The 26,399-nt window shown below is 41.7% G+C and overlaps 1 protein-coding gene across 1 annotated transcript in view; it reads right to left on the reverse strand.

Moving 5' to 3' along the window:
• Window positions 1-26,399, reverse strand: part of AR (androgen receptor) — a 188,568-nt gene that overhangs the window by 8,560 nt on the left and 153,609 nt on the right. The window contains exons 4-5 of the mRNA XM_045804422.2: window positions 10,404-10,691; window positions 4,592-4,736 (exon numbers count right to left, since the gene is read on the reverse strand). Coding sequence (XP_045660378.2) covers window positions 4,592-4,736; window positions 10,404-10,691 — 433 coding nt within the window. The remainder of the gene's footprint in view (window positions 1-4,591; window positions 4,737-10,403; window positions 10,692-26,399) is intronic.

Consider the following 26,399-nt stretch of genomic DNA (forward strand, 5'->3'; position numbering starts at 1 on the left):
TTGCTGGTGCTTCATTGACAAAGAACAAGGTTGTTCTTTTTTTTTTTTTTTCCAAAATCCTGACATCCTGGTAACTACTCATCTTCCCTGGTCAGGATACGGGTTAGCACATGGAATTTCCAGGTCCCCGTGCCCCTCCTGTTTCCTGAGACAGAGACAGGAAAGCCTAACCAAATGAACACAATGGGCCAGGCACATGGTCTCCCTGACTACAGTTCTAAAATCCCAGCTACAGCCAAAGTCAGAACCTGCCTCCCAGGCATCCCAGAACGGAGTATTTCTAGGAGATAAGCTTTAGAAATCAACTCCCAACATAAGGACACCAGGATTCCCAAGTGACCACAGTAATTTATCCTGTCAATTCCCCTGCTTCTTGGCATAAATCCCATTTCACTTGCTAGAAATTTTGTCACTTAAAAAAACAAAACAAAACAAAACAAAACAAAAAAATGAAGATTCCCCACTGTCCCTTCACAAAGTGAGTTCCAATGCTTACCAAATCAGCCAGGAAGTGTTTCCGAATGCCCAATCTAAATGTACCCTGAAGGGGAGACTATTCCCTCAAATAATGATGGTTCCTTATCACAGTTCGGGAGTTGTAAACACATGTGAGCTGTTTTTACTATAGTGACTTGTCAACAGAACATCACACTATCACCTATACATTATATAGGTAAGTGGCTAAGGCTTGAACAGTTTCTCAGGGGAGAACAATCTCTCTGTTTTATGACTGGTCATGGCAAGCCTCTAGGAAGATACAACATCTTGCTAGCTGGTTTTCAGCACTTGAGAAATCGAGAGAGAGAGAGAGAGAGAGAGAGAGAGAGAGAGAGAGAGAGAGAGAGAAAGGAGATATAGAAACTGATTTTGTATCTTGTGGAGAAAGGAAAGGGAATTTAACACCCATTTAAGTGGTGAGGAAAAAGACCTAGATTAGGCTTGAAGGCTGTGGTTTAACATTTTGGTCACCAAACCACTAGCCTTGTCCACAGGCTAAGCAGACCTAGTACTGGTTGGGTGGAAGCACAGCATCCTATCTCAGAGAGATCTTGGCTGCCCTGAAGAAAAAGGGAAGGGGGGCAGATGGTATTCAATTCAGGCTGGAAACCAGCTAGAAAGAGGAAGTGTTTAGATAGTATCACAAGTCAACTGACCAAAGCAGTGTTGCTCCAAGGTCTTTCACCCTAGAGAATTTTTGAATAAGATCTGCTGACCCTCGGACCTGATCCAGCTCCAGTCTCTACTGTATTTCTAAGCTTCTGTTGATGATAACACTGCGGTCTTTTTACCATTGAAATCACGGTCCTAATGTGGAGGACTGATGTAACACTGCTGCAAGTCCCAGAGACAGAGAAATGTGGGGGAGGAGAGAGAAGAAAAAGGGAAAGGCAAGGGAAGGAATTCAGAGGGGAAGGGAACAAGAAGGAGAAAGGACAAAAAGAGTAGGGAAAGAGTTAATGGGAAGGAAAGGGAGAAGAGAGTAGAAGGCAGAAGACAAGGGCCAAGAATGGAATTCAGGAAGAGAGCAGAGGTAGGTGAGAATAAAATAGAGGGGTAACAGAAGAGATGAAAATTGGAAAACACTGAACACATAGTAAGTGTTCAATAAATGACATGTAGGAAGGTGCCATTATAATACTATTCACCATTCTACAGATGAGAAGACAGAGGTTCAGAGAAGTAAGGTAATTTATTCAAGTTCATACATCTGGGGTCCAAGCCCATTACCCTCATAACATGTGTTCTCCACAAAGAGGGGACAAGGAGAGAAGAAAGCAGGGCTGATGACAGGGCTTGGTATCAGAGAGATCAGGAAATGGGTTGGCTCAGAGTCCCTCTCTTTTTGGGCTTCAGTCTCCATATTGAGGAGGCTGGCAACAATTAGTGGCTGGTACTGGAGGGTACTACCTCCCTAGTGGGTGCTAGATATATGTGGGGGAAGTTTGGCCTGTTACAGTGACAGAGATCCTACTGGTATTTACTGGGCAGGTGCCAGGAATGTTTAACATAAAACATATTCCAGTATGCAAGAACATCCTACACAATGAAAAATCATTCCTCTGAAAATGTCACCAGCATCCCTGTTGAGAAACGTTGGGTTAGATGTTCCTAGAGACTTGAAGAGCTCTAACATAGTGGTTCCTACAAGAGGAAGAGGGGAGCAGTGTTGTTTCAGGAGCTCTGGGTCTTGATGGGTCTAGGACCCTGCCCATGTTGGGAGTCCCATGGTGCCTTCTGAAGAGATAAATAGAAGTGGCCCAGAAAGTTGAGAAGGAGTGCCACATTACTTACATGGAGACAGAAAAGGGAATGAGCATTTTTAGAAAACAATAATTATCACCTTGCAAAGATTCAAGGGTCTTAGGGCTCTGGATGGGGAGGGTGGTGCAGGTGCCCAGAGTGTTAATTCAATCACTGGAGGGCAGAAGGAGGCCAGTGGGGGTGAGAGTTACACAGGAAGAGGGCTTTTAAAGGCTTGCCCCAGAAGATGGCATCATAGGTAACTGTTTGGAGATCTGGAAACCATAAAGCAGGTTGTGCCAAAAGCCCAATGGTTATTCTTAGCTCCAAGCTACCAGGGTTAGCTGGGTTGGAAGAGGGCAGCCGGGGATACTAATTTTCCCCCATATAGCCCTGCTGTACTGGAAGGAACCAGTAGCCTGTACATTTTATTTTAAGGCTCTTCTGGGTTAAAGGGCTGGAGGGGAAGGAAGGTCAATTCCTGCCCTGACCAAAAAGATTCTCTGTGGTGAGACTAGCTCAAGGTCCTTGGGGAGATTTTTTTGGCCAGCTCCACTCACAATGCTATCAGAGGACCTCAAACAGCAGATATAGAGAGGATTATCACTATTAGGGAAAGAAGATCAGAAAGATACTTCATTTCTTGCCTATCATGGACCAGGCATTTCACATCCATTAGCTCCCATTTTAGTCATCATAACAAACCATTTAAGGAAGTTATATTTTATTAATAGACAAAGAAATTGAAGGTCACTGAAGTCAAGTCTTGCCCAAAGACAGTGATGCAGGAAATTATAGAACAGAGATTTTAGTTGAGATAAGTGTAATTCCAAAATCTGAGCCTTTGACCAAATTCATGAAGAATAAATTGAGCTGGTGGGCAAGGCAAGCATAAATTAAACCTGGTTTTAGTTTTTATTTTTATTTTTTTATATATTTTTACAAATTTTATTTAAATTCAATTAATTAACATATAGTGTATTATTAGTTTTAAAGCTAGAGTTCAGTGATTGATCAGTTGCATATAACACCCAGTGCTCATTACATCATGTGCCCTCCTTAATGCCCATCGCCCAGTTACCCCATCCCCCACCCACCTCCCCTCCAGCAAGCCTCAGTTTGTTCCTGTAGTTAAGAGTCTCTTATGGTTTGTCTCCCTCTCTGATTTCATCTTATTTTATTTTTCCCTCCCTTCCCCTATGATCCTCTGTTTTGTTTATTCAATTCCACGTATGAGTGAAATCATATAACTGTCTTTCTCTAACTGACTTATTTCGGTTAGCGTAATACCCTCCAGTTCCATCCATGCACATCCTTGCAAATGGTAAGATTTCATTCCTTTTGATGGCTGAGTAATAGTCCATTCACACACTCTCTCTCTCTCTCTCTTTATATATATATATCTTATTTATCTATTCATCTGTCAATAGACATCTGGACTATTTCTTTTAAGATGTATTCATTTATTTGAGAGAGAGACAGAGAGCACAAGCAGGGGAAGGGGCAGAGGGAGAGGGGAAACAGACTCCCTGCTGAGTGTGAAGCCTGATGCGGGGCTAGGTCTCACAACCCTGAGATCATGACCTGATCCAAAACCAAGAGTTGGACGCTTAACCAACTGAGCCACTCAGGCACCACTTAAACCTGTTTTTAAAGAGAAGGGAAGTGGCTGGGCCAACATCACATGGCCAGAGAGTGGTAGAGCTGCTACTCCCTGTCATTTACCACCATGAGGCAGTATAAGTGCTGAGAGTTATACAGACATACTTTGAATTCTGTCACCAACATGCCTTGGGTGAGCCACTTTATTTTGTTGAGCCTAATTTTCCCCATCCATTAAAAAATATTATCTATTTCCTTTATAGGGGAAATCAGGTTATCATGGGGGCTCAATGAGAAAGGATTTAGAAAGTATCTACCTTTCAACAATAGAGCTGCTCAACAAAAGGTGACTGGCAGCAGCCCTCAGTGGTAGCAAAGGGACCACAGGAACTTCAGCTTTCACAACTAGTCTTTTTGCCCATTCCCTATGTTGCTCCGAGTGAAGGAGAGGGGGCTTGACATGAGGCTGAGATACTCTACAAGGCAGGTCAGAAACATGGCCAAAATAGTAGGCCTTGGGTGGGAAAGGAATGCCTCAGCGCCAACCCCCCTCCCCATTGCTTTCCAACAGGTGGCTTTTCAGCAGGGCAAAGCCACCTCAGATTGGGCAGGCTGGCTGGAGCCTCTACTGCCTCACCTACAGGTTATATGGGCTACCCCCACTGTTATTCCCATTACCATCATCACCACCAACAAGGTCTGGCCAGGATGTTATGTTTATGTGAGTTCTGGGCCCATGAGCACTTACTCATTGAAAACCAGGTCAGGGGCGAAGTAGAGCATCCTGGAGTTGACATTGGTGAAGGACCGCCAGCCCATGGCAAACACCATAAGGCCCATCCAGGAGTACTGAATGACTGCCATCTGGTCATCCACGTGCAAGTTCCGGAAGCCTGAAGATGGGGCAGAGGCAGGGGTCAGACTGAGCACTGATGGGCTGAATGAAGACCCAGCCCTCTACTTGGCTGAGAACTGCTGGCACTTAGGCAGCTCCTGAGGAGCCCCAGGGACCATTAATGCTGAGGAGCAGGGAAGGAACAAACTATATGGTGGGGATAATATGCCTTGCTCTCCTTCACTAGCTACTCAATTGAGATGATGATGATGGAGGCAAAAATGGTACTGTCATTTGGAAGAAAATAATAATCTAACACTGGCTGTTTACAATGTATGAACTCTTTTATAAGTATGTTACTTATACTAACTCATTTAATCTTCACAGCAATCCAATGAAGTACGTACTATTAGTAAACCCATTCTGTGATTTAGTAAAAGTGAATTGCAGAAAGGTTAAGAAACTTGTCCAAGATCATAAGGCTAGTAACTGGCAGACCACATTCCAAAGCCAAGCAGTCTGACTCCAAAGCCTGTGCTCTTGATTACTATTCCTTCCTGAAGATGAAGTGTAATAATCAGTTCTCCTAAGTGAACAGCACTTTTCACTTTACAGAGATCTTTTCTAGCTACAATCTTATTTGTCCCTGGGAAATGGATATTATTATATATCAGCATGCGTTGGAATGCCTTTGATAGACACTGCCTTCTCTACACCACCTTCAGACTCTCTTTTCTCTGATCCTCTTTCTGACTTTCACTTCCTGTCCATTTTTTTCTATTTAACAAGTAACCTGGCTCTGCTATTTTCCTACTCTGCCATTCCTGCCCTACTGCTATTATTATACACAAACAAGTTCTTTATGACCTGCTTCCTTAGACTAATTTCTTGCCCCTTCTCATAATTTAGGTTCTAGTTATTCTGAAATATTTAGTTTGCTGAACACACTATACTTTCTCATGCCTCTCTACCTCTGCTATCTCTGCACAGGCCGTTGCCTTTGCCTAGAATACATTCCTCCATCCCCAGGCATTCCATCTGATAAATGCCTACTCATCTTTTAAGTCTTCACTGAAAAGCTACTTCCTCTGTAAAGCCTTTTCCAACTCATCTAAGCAGAAGACTTAATGATTCTTCTTTTACCTTCTTACTGAACTTTGTGTAGCCCTACCCAATTACAGCACTCACTACACAGTATTGGAATTTACTTATGTACACATCTGTCTCCTCCACAAGACTTGTCGATTCCTGAAGACAGTAACTATCCCTTCTTTCATCTTTTCCTCCCTGGTACACAGCACAGTTCAGATATTTGAGTACACATCTTTGAAATATTAATATTTATTATATTTATTAATTTGATAGTAATTAAATGGAATAAGGACTCCCATTTTTTTCATTTTATAAAATGGGAATTAGATGATCTCCAAATAATCTCCCTTAGTCTCAGAGAATGGAGGCTCCTAGATGCTACTTCCACAATACCACACAGGTAGAACAGATGTAGCTGTATTCTTCTGGAAGTTTTGAGACGGTTGGATGTTTAGAGAATCACCTCAGAGCTCATCTCTTACCAGTCCCCTATTTCCTTTTTCCCCAAAAGATTCAGAATTGTGTTTGTTTTGCTATACTTCATTAGGAATGCTTCCATGAATCTAGATAAAGCTTCTAACTTTCCTGTTGATGACCTAATTTAACTCTCACTATAACCCAAGAGGGTAGGAAATGTGACACTCATTTTGCCAACAAAGAATCCAAGGGCCAGACAAGTTAACTGACTTCCCCAAGGTCATACAGTCTATACGTGGCTGAATTGGGACTAGAATGTAGGTGTTCTAATTCTCTACTTCAGTGCTTTTACCACTCTACTGCCTAAGGACATAGCTTAAGAACTACCAAGGTCATGAGTGTTTCTTAGCCATAGGCCCAGGTCTGAAGTCTACACTATTTAGAAACATTGTTCTGCTTTGTTGGTCCTTGCCCACCCAAAAACCCCATTTCCCTTTTTTTTCTCTTTTAGGTCCCAAGCCTACCAGACATCAGGGACTGTAAAGTCCCCATATTACCACCATTGCAGTTCAATGGATTGGCTGCAATCTTAGCTCCCAGGCCTGTGCCTCCCATCTTCACTGTAGTGATATGCTGACAGACTAGGTGAAGTGTCAGACCCCAGAGTATTTCTTGCCAGAAGTCATTCTGTAGCACAGAACTCCTGGTACTGACTCTTCCTAGTAGGACACAAAAAGTAGGGACCAAACATGGAACACCTCTTGCAGAAAGGGCCTGGGAGCTTGAACCCTGAACCTCTGCAGCAGACGCAAGGAAAGACTTGGCTGCTTAGTGTGTGAATATGAGGGTGTCTAGGGGGAATGAGGATTAAACTATATAAGTACCAAGGAAGCAGTCAATACTGATGCTTTTTTCCCTCCTCGAGATGCCAGAGAACTAACAAAGAAGAGAAAAAGGGAAAGCTTAGTTTGGCTGTAATACTAATTGTAATAGTACTAATGGTCCATAGTGAGACCTGCTTAGCGCTCAATCCTAATTACTATGTACACATCAGCAACATAGCAGGCTAATCTTCCTATAGGTCTAATATGATCATAATATCTAACTCTTTTTTTTTAATGCCAAGCCTTTGAAGTTGCCTGCTCAGATAGCATGACTATTAAATAAGGGATGACTTGAGGAAATAGTAGCTCCAGCCTACAGGTTTCCTTCAGCACACCTTCACTTAACACCTATTTGCTACTGTGTTAGGCTACTCTGGAGAAATAGAGAGGAGTCACTGCCAGGTTCTGAAACACACCAAACAGGTTAGGGAGCAGAGAAAGTTTCACTGAGATTCTGTTTTCTCAATAAAATTCAGCCAGTTATAATTTCTTAGCAATCTGCAGTAAAAACCTGTAGTCCCATGTCTAGTCTGCGAAAACGTGTCCGAAGAAAGGCCAGTTGGAAAATCTTTAATGCTATAGTGCATCTGACAGCTAAGGTCTTCAAATAACATAAAGCATCCTTGGGACCCATGCATGAGCTTCTAGGCAAGGCTGGTGGCAGCTTAAATTGATTTTAGTGAAAGCAGTGGCTTAGCATTCAAGCCTCATAATAATGACCGATCATTTACACAGGATCTACTATTGTTTCAGCTACTGGGCTCGGTCCTCTTTCTACATAATCTCAATGTTACTAACAATTAACAAGTTAGTGATTGTTCTGCCCTCTCTACAAATGAAAAAAACAGAAGCACATGTAGACACGTGACTTGCTCAAGGTCACGCAACTAGTATATAGCTAAGATTACAAACCAGAAGCACCTGATTATAAATATATTGTATGCAATCTACTCACTCACCCTTAATTGAGTTATTATTTATTAATGTCCAGGTGCTATACTAGGTGACTTACATATATCATCACCATCACAGAAATCTTACAACAAAATTTATTTGAGTAGATGCCTAGTACAGTGGCTTGCATAGGACAGGAACTCAATCTGTTGAATGAGCAAATAACTTGAACTAGTAGGTAATTATTGATTATATGAATAACAGTTCTTATGAATGTGGCATTTGGCCTTCTTTTGAAGCTACCACTTTAAATGACTCAGGGTCAGCGATCATCTCCTTGAATGAGCTAGATGGTGAACTGATACTGACCTGCAGACTTGTCAATGTAAAAAGAGGGTTTCCCATTCTGGAGGTTGAGCTGAGGAAAGCCAGTAGCTCCTGATCATGCAAATTCTGCCATGATTTGCACTAGGTTATTGTTAAGACCACCAAATTAGAAATCAGACAATGTAAGCCCAAATTCTGGCTCCATTTAAGTGACCAAATGGAACAAGTTAGTTAACCTCTCTGAGCCTTGTCATTTGAAATGGAAATAATAGCTCCTTTGATTAACGGGACTGCTGTGAGGATTAAGTGGAATCCCATCTATGAAAAGGTTCTCTATCCCATAAAATAGGATAATTTAAGTGGTTGGTAACAGCTAGGAAAGATTAAACTGATTCTCTGTTACACACATGACACCAAGACATCCAGCTGAATAAGTCATAAGAATTAAAGCAACTTTCTCTTTTATTCTTTTTTGTATTTTTTTTCTTGCTTTGTGAGCCGTCTGTTTTGTCAGAGTGCATATACAACCAGAGTTCTTGGGCCTTCTTCCCAGTGATCTTATTGGCTAGTCGACCTCAGCTTCTCAAATGCGAAGGTGTTAGGTTGGTCTGGTGGCTATGAGCGGGCCTTGTGAGTAAGAAAGATAAAATAGAGGCTTGATAGCTAACATGCAATGTCTTTGAAGGCAACAAGATCATATTATGACCCAAGTGGGCTTGGATGAGGCTTTGGCCTCTCACTGTAAATCCCAGGGTTCCAGAACTACAGGAGTACTACACAGACTAGGGGTAGAGTGGGATGAGGAGGGGATTTGGAATCAGGAGGGGGCCTGGACTCAAGTTCTGGCCCTGCTACTTTCAGACTGTGTAGGCCAAGCACATGACTTCTTAGAGCTTTAGAGCTTTAGTGTTTTTATCTCTTAAATAGGAAAAAGAACACCTACTTTATAGGACTGTTTGGAAGATCAAATCAGGTAATACAAATGAAACTGCTCTGTTCACTATAAATTTCCATCTGAATGGCAGTTATTCTTAGAAGGCAGGTTAATTTTTGACTCCATAACAGGTTTAGATTGTTGATGTTTCAAAAGAATCTTTGAGTCATAGAATTTTAGGATTAAGACAACCCTTAAAGAGTTTATGCTTCACTTGTTTCCAAACTGTGTTCCTTAGAGCCCTAAGATTCTGCAAGAGTGACCCGAGGCTTTTGTCAGGGTAGTGAGGGAGAGGCACTGGCTTTAAATCAAACAGCTCCACTTGGATCTGTATACAATGTTTTTAAGAAGTAAAGAGTTGGGCTGCTAAAGAAAAGTTTGTGAATCCTTGGATAGAGGAGCTCTGAGGCTTCTTCAAGCTCTAATATGCTAATAATTAGACCCGTTCAAACATCAGATGGCCTAGGGAAAGAGTGAGTTCCCCATGATTGGCGGTAACCAAGCAGAAGTTAGACAAACACTTTGTATTTCTTTCATTATCACCTAATATTACCTCCTATTATAATTCCTAAGGCAGTTTAAAGAGCACTAAGAGTTCCTTGAAGCAAAATTTGACAACCATCAATTTAGTCCATCTACTCCTCACACAGTATAGATGAAGAAACTGAGACCCAGAAAGGGAAGGGATCACACAACAAGTTACCAGCAGAGCTAAGACTAAAATCTAAGTGTTCTGACTCCCAACTCTTTTTTTCTACCACACTAAGAGTTTCCATGGTACGACTCCTGTCGGTAATACTGAAGACAGAGTATCAGTCAGGCTCAAGACTATCTCTGCAGGGAAGCCTGTGTGTGCCTATGTAGAAGAGTATCTTAAGGCACATAAGGGTACGTCCATGTGATCTCTGATTATGGGGAAATTTGCTGACTATGTCTGTAGGTTGAACTTGCAGACATGATCACTGTGTGCTGATGTGAGGAACAAGGGATACTCTATAATTCTGCTCTTCTCATTGATAAAGCAGTTTCCTTATTTTTCAGGGGGGAATTATACTGATCTCTCCCCTCCATAGGGTTATGGTGAGGACTGCATGAGTTAAGACATGGTGCTGGCCCATAGGAGAATTCACTAAATATGATCTCCCTTATCACACGCTCCCCCTTCTTATTTCCTTACCAGGCAAGGCCTTGGCCCACTTGACCACATGTACAAGCTGTCTTTCACCTAATTCATTAAGGCTAGAGAGCAAGGCTGCAAAGGAGTCAGGCTGGTTGTTGTCATGTCCAGCACACACAACTCCTGGCTCAATGGCTTCAAGGACATTCAAAAAGATGGGCTGACACTCATAGCCTTCAATGTGTGACACCGTCAGCTTCTGGGTTGGCTCTTCAGTGGGGCTGGTGGCACTGGAAGCCTCCCCTTCCTCTTGTAGCTTCAGATTACCAAGTTTCTTCAGCTTCCGGGCTATGGGGAAGGAAAGGAAAACGAATTTATTATCAACAGCCAAGCACACAACTCAGCTACCCCTTTAGAAAAGTTGCCTAAGCTAAGAAAATAAGGATATTCATTCTTCCTGGTCACAGAATCTAAACTCCTTAAGGATAAGTGCTCAGTTTAAACACTGGTTGAATGAATGATTTATCATTCCAAATCCCTACTAAACCCAAACTTTCATATCTTGCTTTATCCTCAATCCAACTCTGGATTTAACAAATGGAAATTTTCTGGTGTTACAGCATTTTCTACTGACCACTATACAGCCTCAGATATTGTCAGACATTATGCCCATAGTTGAACATACACTGTAACACACATACTGATTTTCTTCTTTAGCAAAGGGGAGTTTGAGAAGCTAAATGGCTGAAATCCCCAATATTATCAAAGGAGTAACAGAATATCCCTGACTCTGTCTGTAAAATGGGACCCATACTAAGAGGCAGCCATCAGAAAGGATGATAGAAATTACTTCTTTTAAACAACAATAATCCCAAACTTAAACCTTAAGAACCATCTTCCCCACATGCTTGCACAGACACAATTTAGAGGTACTTGAGCATCCTTATGTTTACTTTGTGTTATTTTCCCTAGCAATTATATTGGAAGAAACAGAAATAACTGGGGATGTCATAACTTTGAGGCCTAGCATAGGCAGTTGCACTGGGGAGAACCACAAACCACTTAATCTCTAATCCCTTTAAAATAATAATAAATAAAAATAAATAAAGAGATAAGTTGATTGCTCAATTTAAGTGGATAAATACAACAAAACCTGTCGCTGGTATGTTTCTGGGTCCTATAGAAAAAGATACTTATCTGGAACTGACTTTCAGCTCTATTAGAAAAGTAAGTCCTGCAAACTCCAGTCATAGTGCAAATCAGTAAGTCAATGCAAGAATGGATTACATGATTAAATCAACAACCAGGATAGAGAAGGAGAAAATGTTGGGGTTAGTGGTGTAAGAGGAGCACAGAGTACTCATGGTAAAATAAGAGGGGAGACTGGAAAATCGACCCAGAGTGCAAGATGACATTGTCCAGCTGCCATTTCTGCAGGGCTTGGACAGTCAGTAACAAGGAGATATGCACACACACTGTCAACTCCCACCTCCCACCTTCCACCAAGAGCACAGGATGGAAGGTATGGGCCCATCTTCTTCCAGATTTAGAGGCTTAGCCCCCAAAATGTCTTGTCATTTGGCGAACCCATTGCTGACATGCGTTCTTGTAGGCAGCTCCACAGACTGGCAGTGCCTACTGGGTCTGTTCCCTTGGTACAGTTTCTAAAAGTAGACCCCATTTTTCTCACCACTAGCAGCTTCTGGCCTTGAGCTCAGGAGCTGACAGACCATATAGTCCCCCATTCCAACCTGAAAGAGGACAAAGATGTGATTTGCCCTCTGCCTGAGGTAACTAAGAAAAATTAGGGTAACTATTTTTTTCAGGGTCTTCTATGTGCCTCACTCTATGAATACATTACATCATTTAATTCCACAATGATTTTAGGAAATTAGGAATATTTCCTATTCCTGTTTTACAAGTGAATAAACTTAAGAAACACAGCTATCAAGAAAGAGAAACCTGGGGCGCCTGGGTGGCTTAGTCAGTTAAAAGTCTGCCTTCAACTCAGGTCATGATCCCAGGGTCCTGGGATTGAGTCCAGCATCAGGCTCCCTGCTCAGCAAGGAGCCTGCTTCTCCCTCTGTCGGCTACTCCCCCTGCTTATGCCCTCTCTCTCATTCTCTGTCAAATAAGTAAATAAAATCTTAAAGAAAGAAAGAAAGAAAGAGAAAGAAAGAAAGAAAGAAAGAAAGAAAGAAAGAAAGAAAGAAAGAAAGAAAACCCAATAATCTGAAGCTGGTCTGCTGACTACAAAGGCTATGTTATTTCTACTGTATCATGCTGCCTTCTCAAGGTCTCCGAATTCCTGAACCCTACTTCTAGCCAAACAGTGGAGTTGAGGAGTGGGGAGGCAGGGGTTATATCCTCCCTGATTTCCATCCTCACCCTTGACTCCAAACTTCAATAACTAGCATCAAATCCAGAAGACAAGAGGCAGGAAACTATGAAAATACTCTAGTCATGGGCCCAAAGTAGAGACAGGTTTGGAGCACTATAGTGGCCTAAAACGTCACAGCATGACAAAATAGGAAGTGTCTTGTCAATTTTTGCCATTCTAACTGGCGTAAGGTAGTATCTCAATGTGGTTTTGATTTGAATTTCCCTGATGGCTAATGATTTTGAACATATATTCATGTGTCTGTTAGCCATTTGTATGTCTTCATTGGAAAAGTGTCTGTTCATATCTTCTGCCAATTTTTTGATTTGATTGTTTCCCGTGTATCGAGTTTGAGAAGTTCTTTGTAGATCCTGGACACTAATGTTTTATCTGTCGTGTCATTTGCAAATATCTTCTCCCATTCTGTGGGCTGCCTCTTAGTTTTTTGACTGTTTCCTTGGCTGTGCAGAAGCTTTTTATCTTGATGAAGTCCCACAGTTCATTTTTTCTTTTGTTTCTCTTGCCTTTGAAGATGTGTCATGAAAAAAGTTGCTGTGGCCGATGTCAAAGAGGTTGCCGCCTATGTTCTCCTCTAGGATTTTGATGGATTCCTGTCTCACATCAAGGTCTTTCATCCATTTGGAGTTTAAGTTTGAATATGGTGTGAGAGAGTGGTCAAGTTTCATTCTTTTGCATGTAGCTGTCCAATTTTCCCAGTACCATTTATTGAAGAGACTGTCTTTTTTCCACTGGATGTTTTTTCCCGCTTTGTCAAAGAGTAGTTGCCCAAAGATCCGAGGGTCCATTTCTGGGTTCTCTATTGTGTTCCATTGGTCTATGTGTCTGTTTTTGTGCCAGTACCATGCTGTCTTTGTGATCACAGCTTTATAGTATAGCTTGAAATCCGGCAACGTGATGCCCCCAGCTTGGCAAAAATTGACAAGGCAGGAAACAGCAAATGTTGGAGAGGATGTGGAGAAAGGGGATCCCTCTTACACTATTGGTGGGAATGCAAGTTGGTACAGACACTGTGGAAAACTGTGGAGGTCCCTTATAAAGTTAAAAATTGAGCTACTCTATGATCCAGCAATTGCACTACTGGGTATTTACCCCAAAGATACAGACGTAGTGAAGAGAAGGGCCATGTGCACCCCAATGTTCATAGCAGCATTGTCCACAATAGCTTAACTGTGGAAGGAGCCGAGATGCCCTTCAACAGATGACTGGATTAAGAAGATGTGGTCCATATATACAATGGAATATTACTCAGCCATCAAAAAGAACGATTTCTCAACATTTGCAGCAACATGGACAGGACTGGAGGAGATAATGCTAAGCGAAATAATTCAAACAGAGAAAGACAATTATCATATGATTTCTCTCATGTATGGAACATAAGAACTAGGAAGATCGGTAGGGGAAGAAAGGGATAAAGAAAGGGGGGGTAATCAGAAGGGGGAATGAACCATGAGGGACTATGGACTCTGGGAAACAAACTGAGGGCTTCAGAGGGGAGAGGGGTGGGGGAATGGGATAGGCCAGTGATGGGTATTAAGGAGGGCATGTATTGCATGGTGCACTGGGTGTTATACTAAAGTAATGAATCGTGGAACCTTACCTCAAAAACTAGGGATGTACTGTATGGTGACTAACATAATATAATACAAAATATTATTTTTAAAAAAAGTAGGAAGGGTCTTTAGAAATCATTTCATCCAAGGGTCACATATTCAATATGCCTTCAGCGTCTACATAGGTAATGCAGTGGTGTGTGCGTGTGTGTGTGTGTGAGAGAGAGAGAGAGAGAGTGTGTGTGTGTGTGTGTGTGTGTGTGTGTGTGTGTGTAGGAGAATGGTAGGAGCTCTGGTGAACTGGAGTAAATGACTACTGGTCGTCCTGCCCTTGGCATGCACATGCATGTGCACACACACATACACACAACCCTAGAAGGCATTCATGTAATATTTAAAATTTTTCCTGGAACTCGTCTGTATTCCAAAGTGAAATTCAGTCCTTAGCTACCATTTTGGGACTTTTGACATTAATCCAACCTTTCAAGTCAAAGTTGGGGAGAAGAGGCCAGAAAGAGTGAGGTCACCCAGTGGCAGAACTAAGACTAAAACCAGGGCTTTTATTCCTAATGCAGAGTTCCTTGTGCCACAACGCCTCTCTTTTTGACTAACTCATTCTACTCTATCACAGTCCTTACCTCTCTAAGCTTCTTCTAGATATGCACTGTTCAACACAGTAGCTACTGGCCACACGTGGCTACTTAAATTGAAATTAATTAAAATTAAAGAAAATGAAAATATAATTCCTTAGTCTCACTAGCCACATTGCAAGTGCTCAACAATACAGACAGAACATTTCCATCATCTCAGGAAGTTCTATGGAATAATGCTGTGAATCTAGACTGTTCTCTGGGGCAGCTGTCTCATTTGTCATGCCCTACTCATGCTATTGATAAAGAAGAAAAGAATCTAAATAAATTTTATACAGATGAATCCTTGGGCTTTTCTAAAAGGTATGGGGACAAAGCAATTGGTGCTGGTGCAATCAGTGAAGTACACTCTGTCACCTCGACTCCCACCAGTGACTCAGATCTCAGTGGGGTGATGACTCGTGGACCTAAGCAAACTCATTACAAGCAAGATCAATATGTGCAGAGACTGTGGGGAGAGTCCGTCACCATGAAATAATTCCCCTTTTCTGCATAGTGCTAATGAGAACTTGGCTGGTATTTTCACATCCTCCTCCTCTAGACTTACATGGTATCTGCTTGAGGAAAAGAAGCCTCATTCCCACTTGCCTCTAGGACCTGTGTAATGTGATGTCCCTGCAGCCACTGTGGCCCAAGCTGCACCAGGTGTTCTAGCCTCTCTGCCTGAAGAGGGTGACTGTACTGGACGTAATTGAAATCAGATTCCATTCATTCTGCCAGGGGATCCTCTGTTCTTTTTCTGCAGCAGAGGCCAGCATGTTGCTAGACGACTTGGAATGCTGGACAATGAGGCTTGCTAGTCTCAGCTGTTACTCAATGCCCAAGGCCTTGTTTTCTTCCATGAAGGCCACCCCCACACCCCTCCTTCCTCCTGCACCTGAGCCCCAGAGTCAGCTCTAACTCTTTCATGTGAGGTACAGGCCTGCCAGCTCCTGTTATAGGAGAGACCCATTTGGTTTACTTAAATTGAGAAGCCAGGAGAAAAGGGATAGTAAAGGTGGATAATGTAACAGTGTTGGAGTTGCTTTGCATCTCTTCCCTGTCTTTCAGTGTCAGGTCAGTGACAACAAAAGGTCACTGGCAAGTTACTTCCTTGTCCTTACCAGCTCTTTAGGGGATTGAAGCACCTGACATGATGTCTGGATCCTGCTGCCTGGATCCTACAGAGAATTCACTTTTCGGCCTGGTGGCATAAGACCCCTGCGAGACCTGTCTCTATAGCACCAGAGAAAGATTTTTCAATTCAGGTTCCATGGTGCATTCCCAAGGAGAGGTAGATGTGATTTATATGTGGCTTCTATAGCTACTGTGACCTTTAGGTACTGTTCCAGCCTCATTCCTTGCCACCTCAAGATAGAGGCTTTCTCATCCATGGGCAGGGAAGAGGCAAGGTGAGGTGAAGTTCCCAAAGTTTTAGAAAACTTGAATCACTCTCCCTAAGATCAAGGATATTTCTCTTCTCCATACCTCATCATAAAATTTGGAGCATAAAAGAATCACTTTCTGTGGTAGGTGGACTTCTGAGATGGAACCCAAGAGCCCCAATCCCTGGTTGTTCACATGTCTTCTTCCAGTTATTTAGTCAAACACTAATCTACTTGTGGTTGTGAATGGATTGGATAGATGTAAGGTCATAATTCAACTGAGTTTTAAAGTTGGTTATCCTCGATGGGCTTGGCCTAATCAGATGAACCCTTAAAAGGACTGGGCTCTTTCTGGAAAGACATTTGTGGAGTCAGGGGGATTCAACATAAGGAAGATTCTCTGTTGCTGGCTTTGAAGGTGGAGGGATCAACACGCTAAGGAATGAGAACAGCCTCTAGGAGCTGAGAGCAGCCTCTGGATGGCAGCCAGAAAGGAAATGGGAACCTTAATCCTACAACTGCAAGGAACTGAATCCTGTCATAATCACACGAACTTGGATGAGAACCCTGAGCTCCAGATTAAAATGCAGGCTGACCAATACCTTGATTTCATACTTGTGAAACCCTGGGCTGAGAAACCAGTCAGGCTGTGTCAGACTTTTGACTTATACAACTGTGAACTGGTAAGTAGATTCTGTTTGAAGTTGCTAAATTTGTGGTAATTTGTTATGTAGCAATAAAAAACAAATACACTTTCCTTCCAGAAGTATGGTATAGGTCAAGATAATAGGCTTCAGAGTCAGATGATCTTGAGTTCAAATCCCAGTTCTGTCACTTACTAGTTTACTAAGTTTGAACTCTTTGCTCTCTCAGCTTTCCTGAGATTCAGTTTCCTCATTTGTAAAATGGGGGTACCACCACCTAGTTATTAGGACATTTATGAAAACTAAATGAGAGAGAATGTCTGGCACATAATGAGCCCTCCAAAATGACTCCTTCACTCTCCATCCATTTCTGAAAAGTAGGAAGTGAATGGTTTGCAGGTGACCTAACTCAGGCACGGGGAAGAAAGAACAGCAGAATTAAGAGAACCAGATATAGCAGTGAAGGGAAGAGTAACACATTATAAAATGAGGAACAACAACTGAGTTTCTTCTGCACAGACGGCCTACAAACTGAAGTCAAAACATAAAGATATGTTTGGTGCAGGGCTTCAAATTCTTTGTGAAACCAGACTAGGCCATACTTACACGTATGTATTTGAGTATGTATGTGTGTGTACCTGCTTGTATATTAGTGCTTAAATAAAGGGGTCATGAACTCAAAGATCTCCACTAGTCAGGCAGATATGTATGTAAATGAGTAAAACAGCCTAGTGCTATTACTTACCAAAAATAGGGTAGGCTGGGGAAAGTGAAAGTAATCAATGCCCTGACTAGGGGCCGTCTACATCAATTTTCTAAACAAAGACTGTGCGGGGCAAACAGAATTTTGTAAGTGAATATTGGCCTGGGGAAAGTCAGTTTGTGGCCTCTGGCTTACATCATGCCAGCCATCTTTTCATCCACTGGGACTGCAGTCAGGATATCTCACTGTACAGCTTTAGGCTTAGAAGATCAGATGAACACTGGATTAGGATTCAGGGGAGCTCACTATATGACCTTGCAAACATCCTTTTCCTTCTTTTGCACTTGGTTTTCTCATATATGTATAAAAGGCAACAGTTAAGAGCAAAGAATTTGGAGCTAGACCATCTGTTGTAAGCCTGGCTCTATGCTTACTACATGTGTGACTTTGGATAAGACCTAGCCTCTCTGTGCCTCAATTTCGTCATCTGTAAAGTAGGGGATATTATTAATACCTAAAAAATAAAGTTTTTAATGAGGAATATATAGTTACTGTGGTGGCATCTGTGAGTAGAGGAACACTTCTACACCACCAGAAGGACTCTCCAAGACTGAAGCATGATGAAAAAAAAGCACTAAACCTAAGGAAGCACAACACAATGATGACATTAAAGTTCTGAAATGTTATTTACAATAAAGGGCTTTTTATTACTATGGTGGTTAATTCAGAGTCTTATGGGAAATGTGACCTTGAATGTATTCCTTGACTTCTCCTGCACCTCAATTTTCTCATCTATATATTGGCTCCAATCTGACCTGACTACTGCATAGGACTATTATTAGGAGAGAATGAAATGATCTGAGTAAAAGAGCTCTGAATCTGGTAAAAGTGTATGCCAATGGGCAGGCTACGATGTTTTCCAATAATGGATCTTTAGTTAGAAAACATTCTGAAAAACTGCTTAGGGTGGCAACCTCTAAGAAGTATTGCCTTCCACCTTGGGCATCTGGTCTCAAGCCAAAGGCTGAGGGCCAAACTGACAGGTTTCCGAATCCTCAGATAATAATAGGATCATCTCACAGAGTTGTTGTAATTTTCCCTAGAAGAAAGCATGCTAAGACAAAGGTGCTTAGAACAGAGTAAATTCCATAAGTCAATAAATTATGCCTTTTACTTTTGCTAGCTGTTAGGCCCCACATTGCTCTGCTTCATCCCATTTATCTTAAGCAGGTAAACATCTTTCTGAATAAGCTAACTGATGAAACATACAGAGTTTCCACAGGGACTGAAATCAATTAGGAGAGAGAATCGGTGTTATAAGAGCCCCAGACATCAAATATACTATGATAGAAGAGCTTCAAGAGGTCTACAAGTTCCATTAAAGGCCCCTGAGAGGAGGCAAAGTGGGCCTGAGGATGTGGCTCCTTCTTTCAAACCAGAACAGCAGTGCTTTATTCCATACCTACATTTGGGACTCTTCATCAGATTTTGTTTGAAGAAAAGGTTATATTGTCAAGAAAATGTTTGAAGGCTCCAGATCTTGTCTATCCCTTCCTCTGCCATTCAACCAATCCCTGTTTAAAAGAGGAGTAGACTGAAGGCCAAAGCTGTTTTGCCCCAGGTCACAGAGCTAGATAGTAGCAGATCACAAAATAGACTCAAGTATCCTACTTCTTGGGCGGTACTCTTTCCATTTCATCTCGTTGAATAGCATGTTAATGGGGAGCACAGTCCATTGAAGATGAGTGGGGAAGAAGTAGGACAGGGACAAGAGGCAGGGAACAGAGCCAGCCCTTGGCAAGCATGCAATGAAAGATTAGTAAGGGGTGCATCCAAATATAAGTGTACACTAATAAGTGTAGGCCAAATTTTCTCAGGCAAGAATGCTCCTTGGTCCTCTCCTCCATGCCTCCATTCTCCTCCCAGTCCCAATTCTGAGTCAGAGAAATAGCCTGCAAAAGGAATATCAAATTTTATCTTTCAAGGTTTATGTTGGACTATTTAGTCTAATGGTTTTTAGTTCATGGAGGAGTAAACGTAATTAATAATAGAATGATATGCAATGCTGCATAACCTTGCCAAAGCACAGGATCTGGCAGAAACTATTTCCAAGTCTCTCCGACTAGTAAGCCAGAAGAAAGGGGGTCACTGTCCAGATGCCATCCTGGGTGAGGGGCACAGAGTCATTACCAAAAATCCGCTCATGTGAAATTGCGGAGCCTGGAAATGCTTTCACATACCAGGCTTTTCCACTGGAAAAAGTAACTACATGAATTTAGAGCATACATGCTTTTACAATTACATTTAAACTGACATTAAAAACAAATGTGAAACAGCCCAAGCCGAACAGGTCAGCATGACCTGGAAAGCAAACAAGAGAAAAAAAAAAGAAAGAAAGAAAGAAAGAAAGAAAGAAAGAAAGAAAGAAAGAAAGAAAGAAAGAAAGAAAGAAAGAAAGAAAGAAAAAAGGAAGAAAAAAGAAAGAGTAAAAAAGGCCCAAAGTTAACAGCATTAATTCTGTCAGTCTGTTGTAAATAAGAAAATACCACTGATGTATTAATGGCTTTATTAAGGAAAATTCACTAGCAGAAATATGCAACGTTCAAACAAATAGAAAGCAGTTAAAAAATAAACTACATTAGCCTTTCAATCCACATTAGGGAACCTCTCCTTGGCCTGGAGATTAAAATTCTGTCCCAAGGAGTGGGAAGCTCCCCTCCCTCCTAAAGTCCTTCTTTGGCTTTTCTCCAGACTATTGCTGAGTCAGGGGAAGGAGAAAGGAGGGAGAGGGAGGGAGAGAAGAGGAGGGGAGGGAGAGGAAGAGGGGAGAGGGAGGGATTGAGGGGGCGTGGAGGGAGGGAGAGAGGAGGGGGAGGGAGAGGGAGGGATTGAGAGAGACAGAGAGACAGAGAGACAGAGAGAGAGAAAGAGTGTGTGTGTGCGTGTGTGTGTGTGTGTGTGTGTGTGTGTGTGTGTGTGTGTAGGTGGAGACTGGAGAAGGAAGAGGGTGGACAATGCAGGCCCCAGGCAAGGCAGAAAGAGTGGTCTGACTCTCATATTTGTCTGCCCCTAGTCTCACAGACTACATCCACCAGAAGGAAACTGGTTTCAATATGGAGCCTCTGGGGCAGAGACAGAGAATAGCAAGATATTATGAACTCTTAAGTGCCTCTCTTCTTAGAATAATGCAAAGTTTGAGGCTGGCTTGAGAAAAGAACAAGACCTCACACCTGATGGAGAGGCAAATGGATGATGTGAATGAGTACTGAGTATTGTGGGGGCACTAAGGCTAGAAAGGGGTAGAGTTTGATCCACTTTGCTCCTTCATCGTAACTTCAATAGGAAATAAGAGAAGTAGGCACTGGTTTTTAGATTTTGCCTTCCTCCTTCTTTATGAAATGGTTAAGTGTATGTGCTTCTGAAAACAGAATCACCTTGACTTTGGGAATAAGGAGAAAATAACTGACTCTGGTCTCCTGGTCTGTTTGGAGAGTGGGACCAGCTGGCTTCTTAGGTCTGCCCCTCCAAGAGAAGCAGAAATCTGGTCCTTGTTTGCTAAACTTATGTGGATCAGCTACTGCCTTCATCTCTGTGATGGGGCCTGAGGTTAAAATCTAAGTCCTTGGCAGTGGTCCAGCAGAATGGAGGCAAGGTGAAACTCACGAGTTGAATAATGACCAAGTAAAAATGGCCAGAGAAGCCTCAGATAGGCACTGTGGCTTCTTGTTCTAGGTAATACCTTGAGTCCCCAGCAGCAAAGCTTCTTCCTGGCAGCACTCTGTGGAAAGCGAGCAACCAAACCAGAGCTTCACTGTATCCAAACACCTGAGTGTCATCACATATGATCAAGAATAATTAAAAAGCACTCTGCTAATGCCAGGTCATATTACAAGAATCAACAATCACAATACTACTACATGAATGCTAATTGATACTATTCCTAGAGCTGGTCCTCACAACATCCCTGTGAGGTAGGGAAACCATCAGTCCCATTGCGGGGAGCCATTAACCAAGAGAGTAGCCCCCAGCCCCAATGCTGGAGTCTGTGTTGAGGAGCAAGGGCTTAAGGCCCTAAACTTCAGATTCCAGGTGTTTCCAAGTTATCCATTAGAGCTCTCTAGAACCCTCATTCTGAATGCCTTTCTTCAGTGTTTGGTTGTTTTGAGATGCTTGCAATTGCCAACCCAGAATTTTTCTAATATGAAAATAGAGAGACACTGTTGAATGTAGCAACTTAAAGATGGGCTTGCGCCTAGCAGTCCCCATAATCAGATGTCTGAGCGAGGTCCTCTGATTTAAGAGGCAGCATGCAAAATTGGGGAAAGGGGGTGGCTGCCATTTTAGATCTGGGTTCTTTTCTCTTTTCCTACCTACCTGTTAAATCAGGTAAGATGGAAAAAATGGAAAATTCTTTACTTAGATTTGTTTTCTCCCCCCTTTCTTTTCTGCCTTATTAACAAATATACTAAGGAGCTTATATATATGTTTGTGTGTGCCCTTTTGTACACAGTGGGCAATAATTAGTCAGTGGGGGTGGAGGATCTGGAGGAAAAAAAGGAGACAGAATTTAACAGTCTCATAACAGCTACTCAGAGGTCAACAAAGCCTCCCTATTTGGTCTTCTGAATTTCTTGCAGCAGCCAAACAATCCCATAATATTAAAAGCATTATTACTCAGCCTGGAGATGGGAATGCTTCAAAATTAATGTCTCTGTGCCTAATAGCTCACTAATCAAAGCTTCTAGGCCTCATTTTCCACCCTGGGGAGAGTCCTCAGTCTCTTTCAGTTTCATTGTGGCCAACATGACACACCACCCCATGCAGCCCTGGGCTGGTGACCTTTTTATCCTGGTCAAGATCCAGATTTTCTTCTTAGTTCTAAATGCCAGTCCAAGTTTTCTGCAGGTGATTTCTTCAGGATTTGTGCTTACATTTTTTTAAATTGCTAACTGCTAGAAGGCTGAAATAACCCTCAACAATCAATTTTCACTTCAGCCACAGAACCATTGTTCCAATGGAGTATTAAGCAGGGGAAAGAAACCCATTTCTATGCCTGGTTTAAGAGATCTAAAAAGTGTAGCCAGGATTTACTAGCCTGAGGAAAGTGGAACTTGAATTTAGAAAAGGTGACCCAGGGTAGTGATGCCATTTTGTTTACTTCCTAGATACCTGTTGTCATGGAAATATTATCAATAAAAGAATCTGAAGGCTCTAAAGATTTCTGGGTGGCCATGTACTTTTCCCCTTAGTTCTACGTCATACAAACATGATCCCAAAGGATGGGCAAAATTCTCTAAAGAAGCATCTTGCTCAGGTAAATTGTTTATGTATAAGTTCAGTTCAGTGAGAAAATATTTTAAATGCTTTTGTGATCTTAAGGACTACATCCTACAATTTATAAAAACAGGTGGCTATCTTTTTTAAATCAAAAGTTAAATGTTTTCAAACAAGCAGTTGTGTTATTTCAAATAATTTGTTTCTGAATTGTTATATTTAGAAAATACTTGCCGTTGTATATATGACCTATTGTGTTCTGTGTACTCTTAGCTTTCTGCCTACCGCCTTCAAAAATATTGCCTATGACATCATTTTACTCTCAAGAACAACTGAGGGATTTTAGAGCACTTACAGCAAAATAAACAACAATAAAATCTTTCTGCTCCTATTACACTTTAAAAACTCAAGGATTTTAAGTGGAAATTTTACAAGTAAGATACTCATTCAAGTACCAGATATGGGGTAACATCAATTCTGATGACTTGAAAAAACTATTTACTTCTAACCATAGTTCTCTAAAAGCAAAGACTCAAAGACAGACTACAACATATATGTGCTGTCCCAAATAATGTAGTTTGAAGGAATTATGAGACACAGTCTCTGGTTTCTTCACACACAAGTTTGCTTGAGAACTATAATTAGAGAGAAGTATACCCTTTTCCCTCCAATGTGTCACCAAATGTGTATGTAATCAACTGAAGTATGGTGATCTAGACCATGGAGAACAGATTTCAAGAGTTGATTCAAAAGTGATACAGAGACCAGAGAACCAAGGAACAAGTACCAAAAGCTACACTGTAATAGCAGTGGTGACTTGGAGCACACGGGCCAATTCTCATCCAAAAAAGCAGTGGAGGGTACAGTGATACACATTGTGTGCCCACTAGGTACCAGTGCCTTTACACACTTACATCATTTCTGTAAGGAAGATTTTATTATTCCCATAGTATAGTTGGAGAACCTTAGGCTCAATATCTAATGATTTGTCCAAGGTCATTAAGATAGTAAGTGGCAGAGCCAGGACTAGAAATGAGGCCTGTCTGTATCTCAGTGCCTTACACTATTTCCACTATATCCCAGGACCTCTTAAAACAAAAACACACAAAAGAAAGAAAAACAAAAGTTGTAAGTGCTGAGTCACATGCTGTGCATATTGATATCAAAGTTCATAGGACAATTCTGCTCCTCAGTTACGCAGACGTGTAGGAGCACTCAGGTATCTGAGAATAGTGTATGGGAGTAGCATACTTCTCAGAATTGAGACTTACCACTTTTATCTCCAACCTGAAGACTTTTAGGGCTCTAGTTAGAGTCAAAGGAGAAGGGAGAATATCCCAATGTGAGTTCCACATTATCAATTCTTTATGATACTCTGCTACCTGCTGAACAGGAGGTAGAGGGGATTCAGTCACTGGATAGGAAGTGCGACCCAAACTCTACAAATCTGTGCTTTCTAGGCCTCCTACTTTAGCAAAGAGGTTATGTGGTAGCACCATAATGAAGGTCAGGGTAGATGCTGAAATGCTGGTTAGAAAGCATGATTATTATTAAACTTTTAGGGAATAATATCTGGATATCCAAAATATTTAGTGATCATTCTATGCAATGCTGGAAGTCATTATACTTGTCAGAAATAACTGGTCTAGCATCTTTCTTGAGTCAGGAATCTGTACCTGCGGCCATTAGATGACTTTGACAATAATGCTACTTTGGCCTGGATTACATCCTGACCTTTGTGTATCACAATACTATTACAGACCCCACTTTAGAGTTTTAATGGCCTCCAGTGCATCCTCTTGAGATGTGGTGAGGATGGTTTATTTTTGGTCACAAAGCCATTCTTGATTGATTCTTCTGGTAGGCAATGGCATACACATCTACAAAATGGAAGAACTGGGCTAGGAGTATTGTCTGCCCATAGGACAGAGTCTTTATCTGCACCCAAGTTTTCCAAAGTGTATTCCAGAAAACAGTGGTTTTGTAGGATATTAACAGGTGTTATATGAAAAAAAAGTGTTTCTGTGGTTGAATTAAATCTAGGAATCCTGAGTTACCAAGCTCCTCAGTTTACTTTATTGCAGTACTTGCCAAGGTCTGTGTTATGCTAACATGTACTGTAAATCTTCCTGAGCAGGACCATAATATGCAGCTTTGCATAAATTATTTGACCGTAAGAATCATTTTTCATGGACCACGTTATGGAACTAGTTTTCTTAGAACCCATGGCAGGAAATGCTAGCTTAGAACAAGGCAAGAAGTCTGTATAAGGAGGGAACTTATGTACACGGTCAGTACTTGTAGGTATCAACCCAAATGGAGGCAGCTAACCTCAGGAGCTGAGGCTGCAATCCTAGATGTGAGGCAAAATTTGGTGCTAGACTTTTTTTTCTCTCTCTATCCCTGCCCTTCTATGTATTTTTCTAAAGTTTAGGTCCTCACCTATACCACACTCATGCTGCCAGTAGTTGTCTTAAAACACCAAATGTAGAAACACACAAAATGATATGTGAATGTGTTTATCCCATGCCACAGATCTTCAGCTGCCTGAAATCTAAAGCTTTTAGCATAATAACTAAGTCCATTTTCATTGTGGTTTTACCTTACCTTCCCCCTTTCCCCAGATCTGGTGATATTAAACTACTTGCTATTCCTCAAACCCTCAATACATTTTTTCTTATGTCTCTGTGCCTTTATTCAAACTGTGCCATTTGCCTTGAATACCCCTTCCCTTCTATCTCATTCAACTTCTTCCCAGTCATTTCCTCTTCATCCTTTAAGGCTAAGATGTATTCATTATCACTGTCTGTCTCCTCTTTAACTTTCTGAGGTCAGGGATTTTATCTTAATCATCTCTGCTCCCCCAACATGCCTACCATAGTGTCTGGCACATAGCTGGCACTCAGAAATTATTTACCAAATGGATAAATAGATGAGTGAATGGATGGAAAGATAAAAGGACTAGCTAGTTGGTTGGCTGGAAGGATGAACAGATAAATAGATGAATGGATAAATGCTGTGAAACTTGTCTCCTGAAGAACCATGCTGTGAAAAGTGTTTCAGTGTTGGAATCACTCTCTTGCATCTGGACATGTATGGACATGTGATCCAGAAGTACCAATGCAGGGCTACTCTTGAGCATGGAGAATGATGAAAGAGCTGGCATCAAGACTGTCTTCAACAGTGGAAACCACAAAGATGTTCATAGCGTCCATGATGACATCAGATCATGGCCATGGGCTCCCCGAGCCATCCTCCCAACTAGAGAAACCTGGAGGTTATTAAAAGCTGCAGATCTGTTAAGAGTTTTGAGTCTCAGATGTAAAGTTCAGTCTTTTAGTAGGAAAGAGACTTCTCAAGTATGCTAAATTAACCTCTGAAGAAACACTGAACACGTTAGATTCTTACATGTTCCAGGTTTCTTTTCCTCTTCTGGGGTTTGGCTGCTACATGAAATTCCTGAAACGCCT

The sequence above is a fragment of the Ursus americanus genome, chromosome X, assembly GCF_024610735.1.
Source record: "Ursus americanus isolate L20-20 chromosome X, mUrsAme1.1.p, whole genome shotgun sequence".
Lineage (NCBI taxonomy): Eukaryota > Metazoa > Chordata > Mammalia > Carnivora > Ursidae > Ursus > Ursus americanus.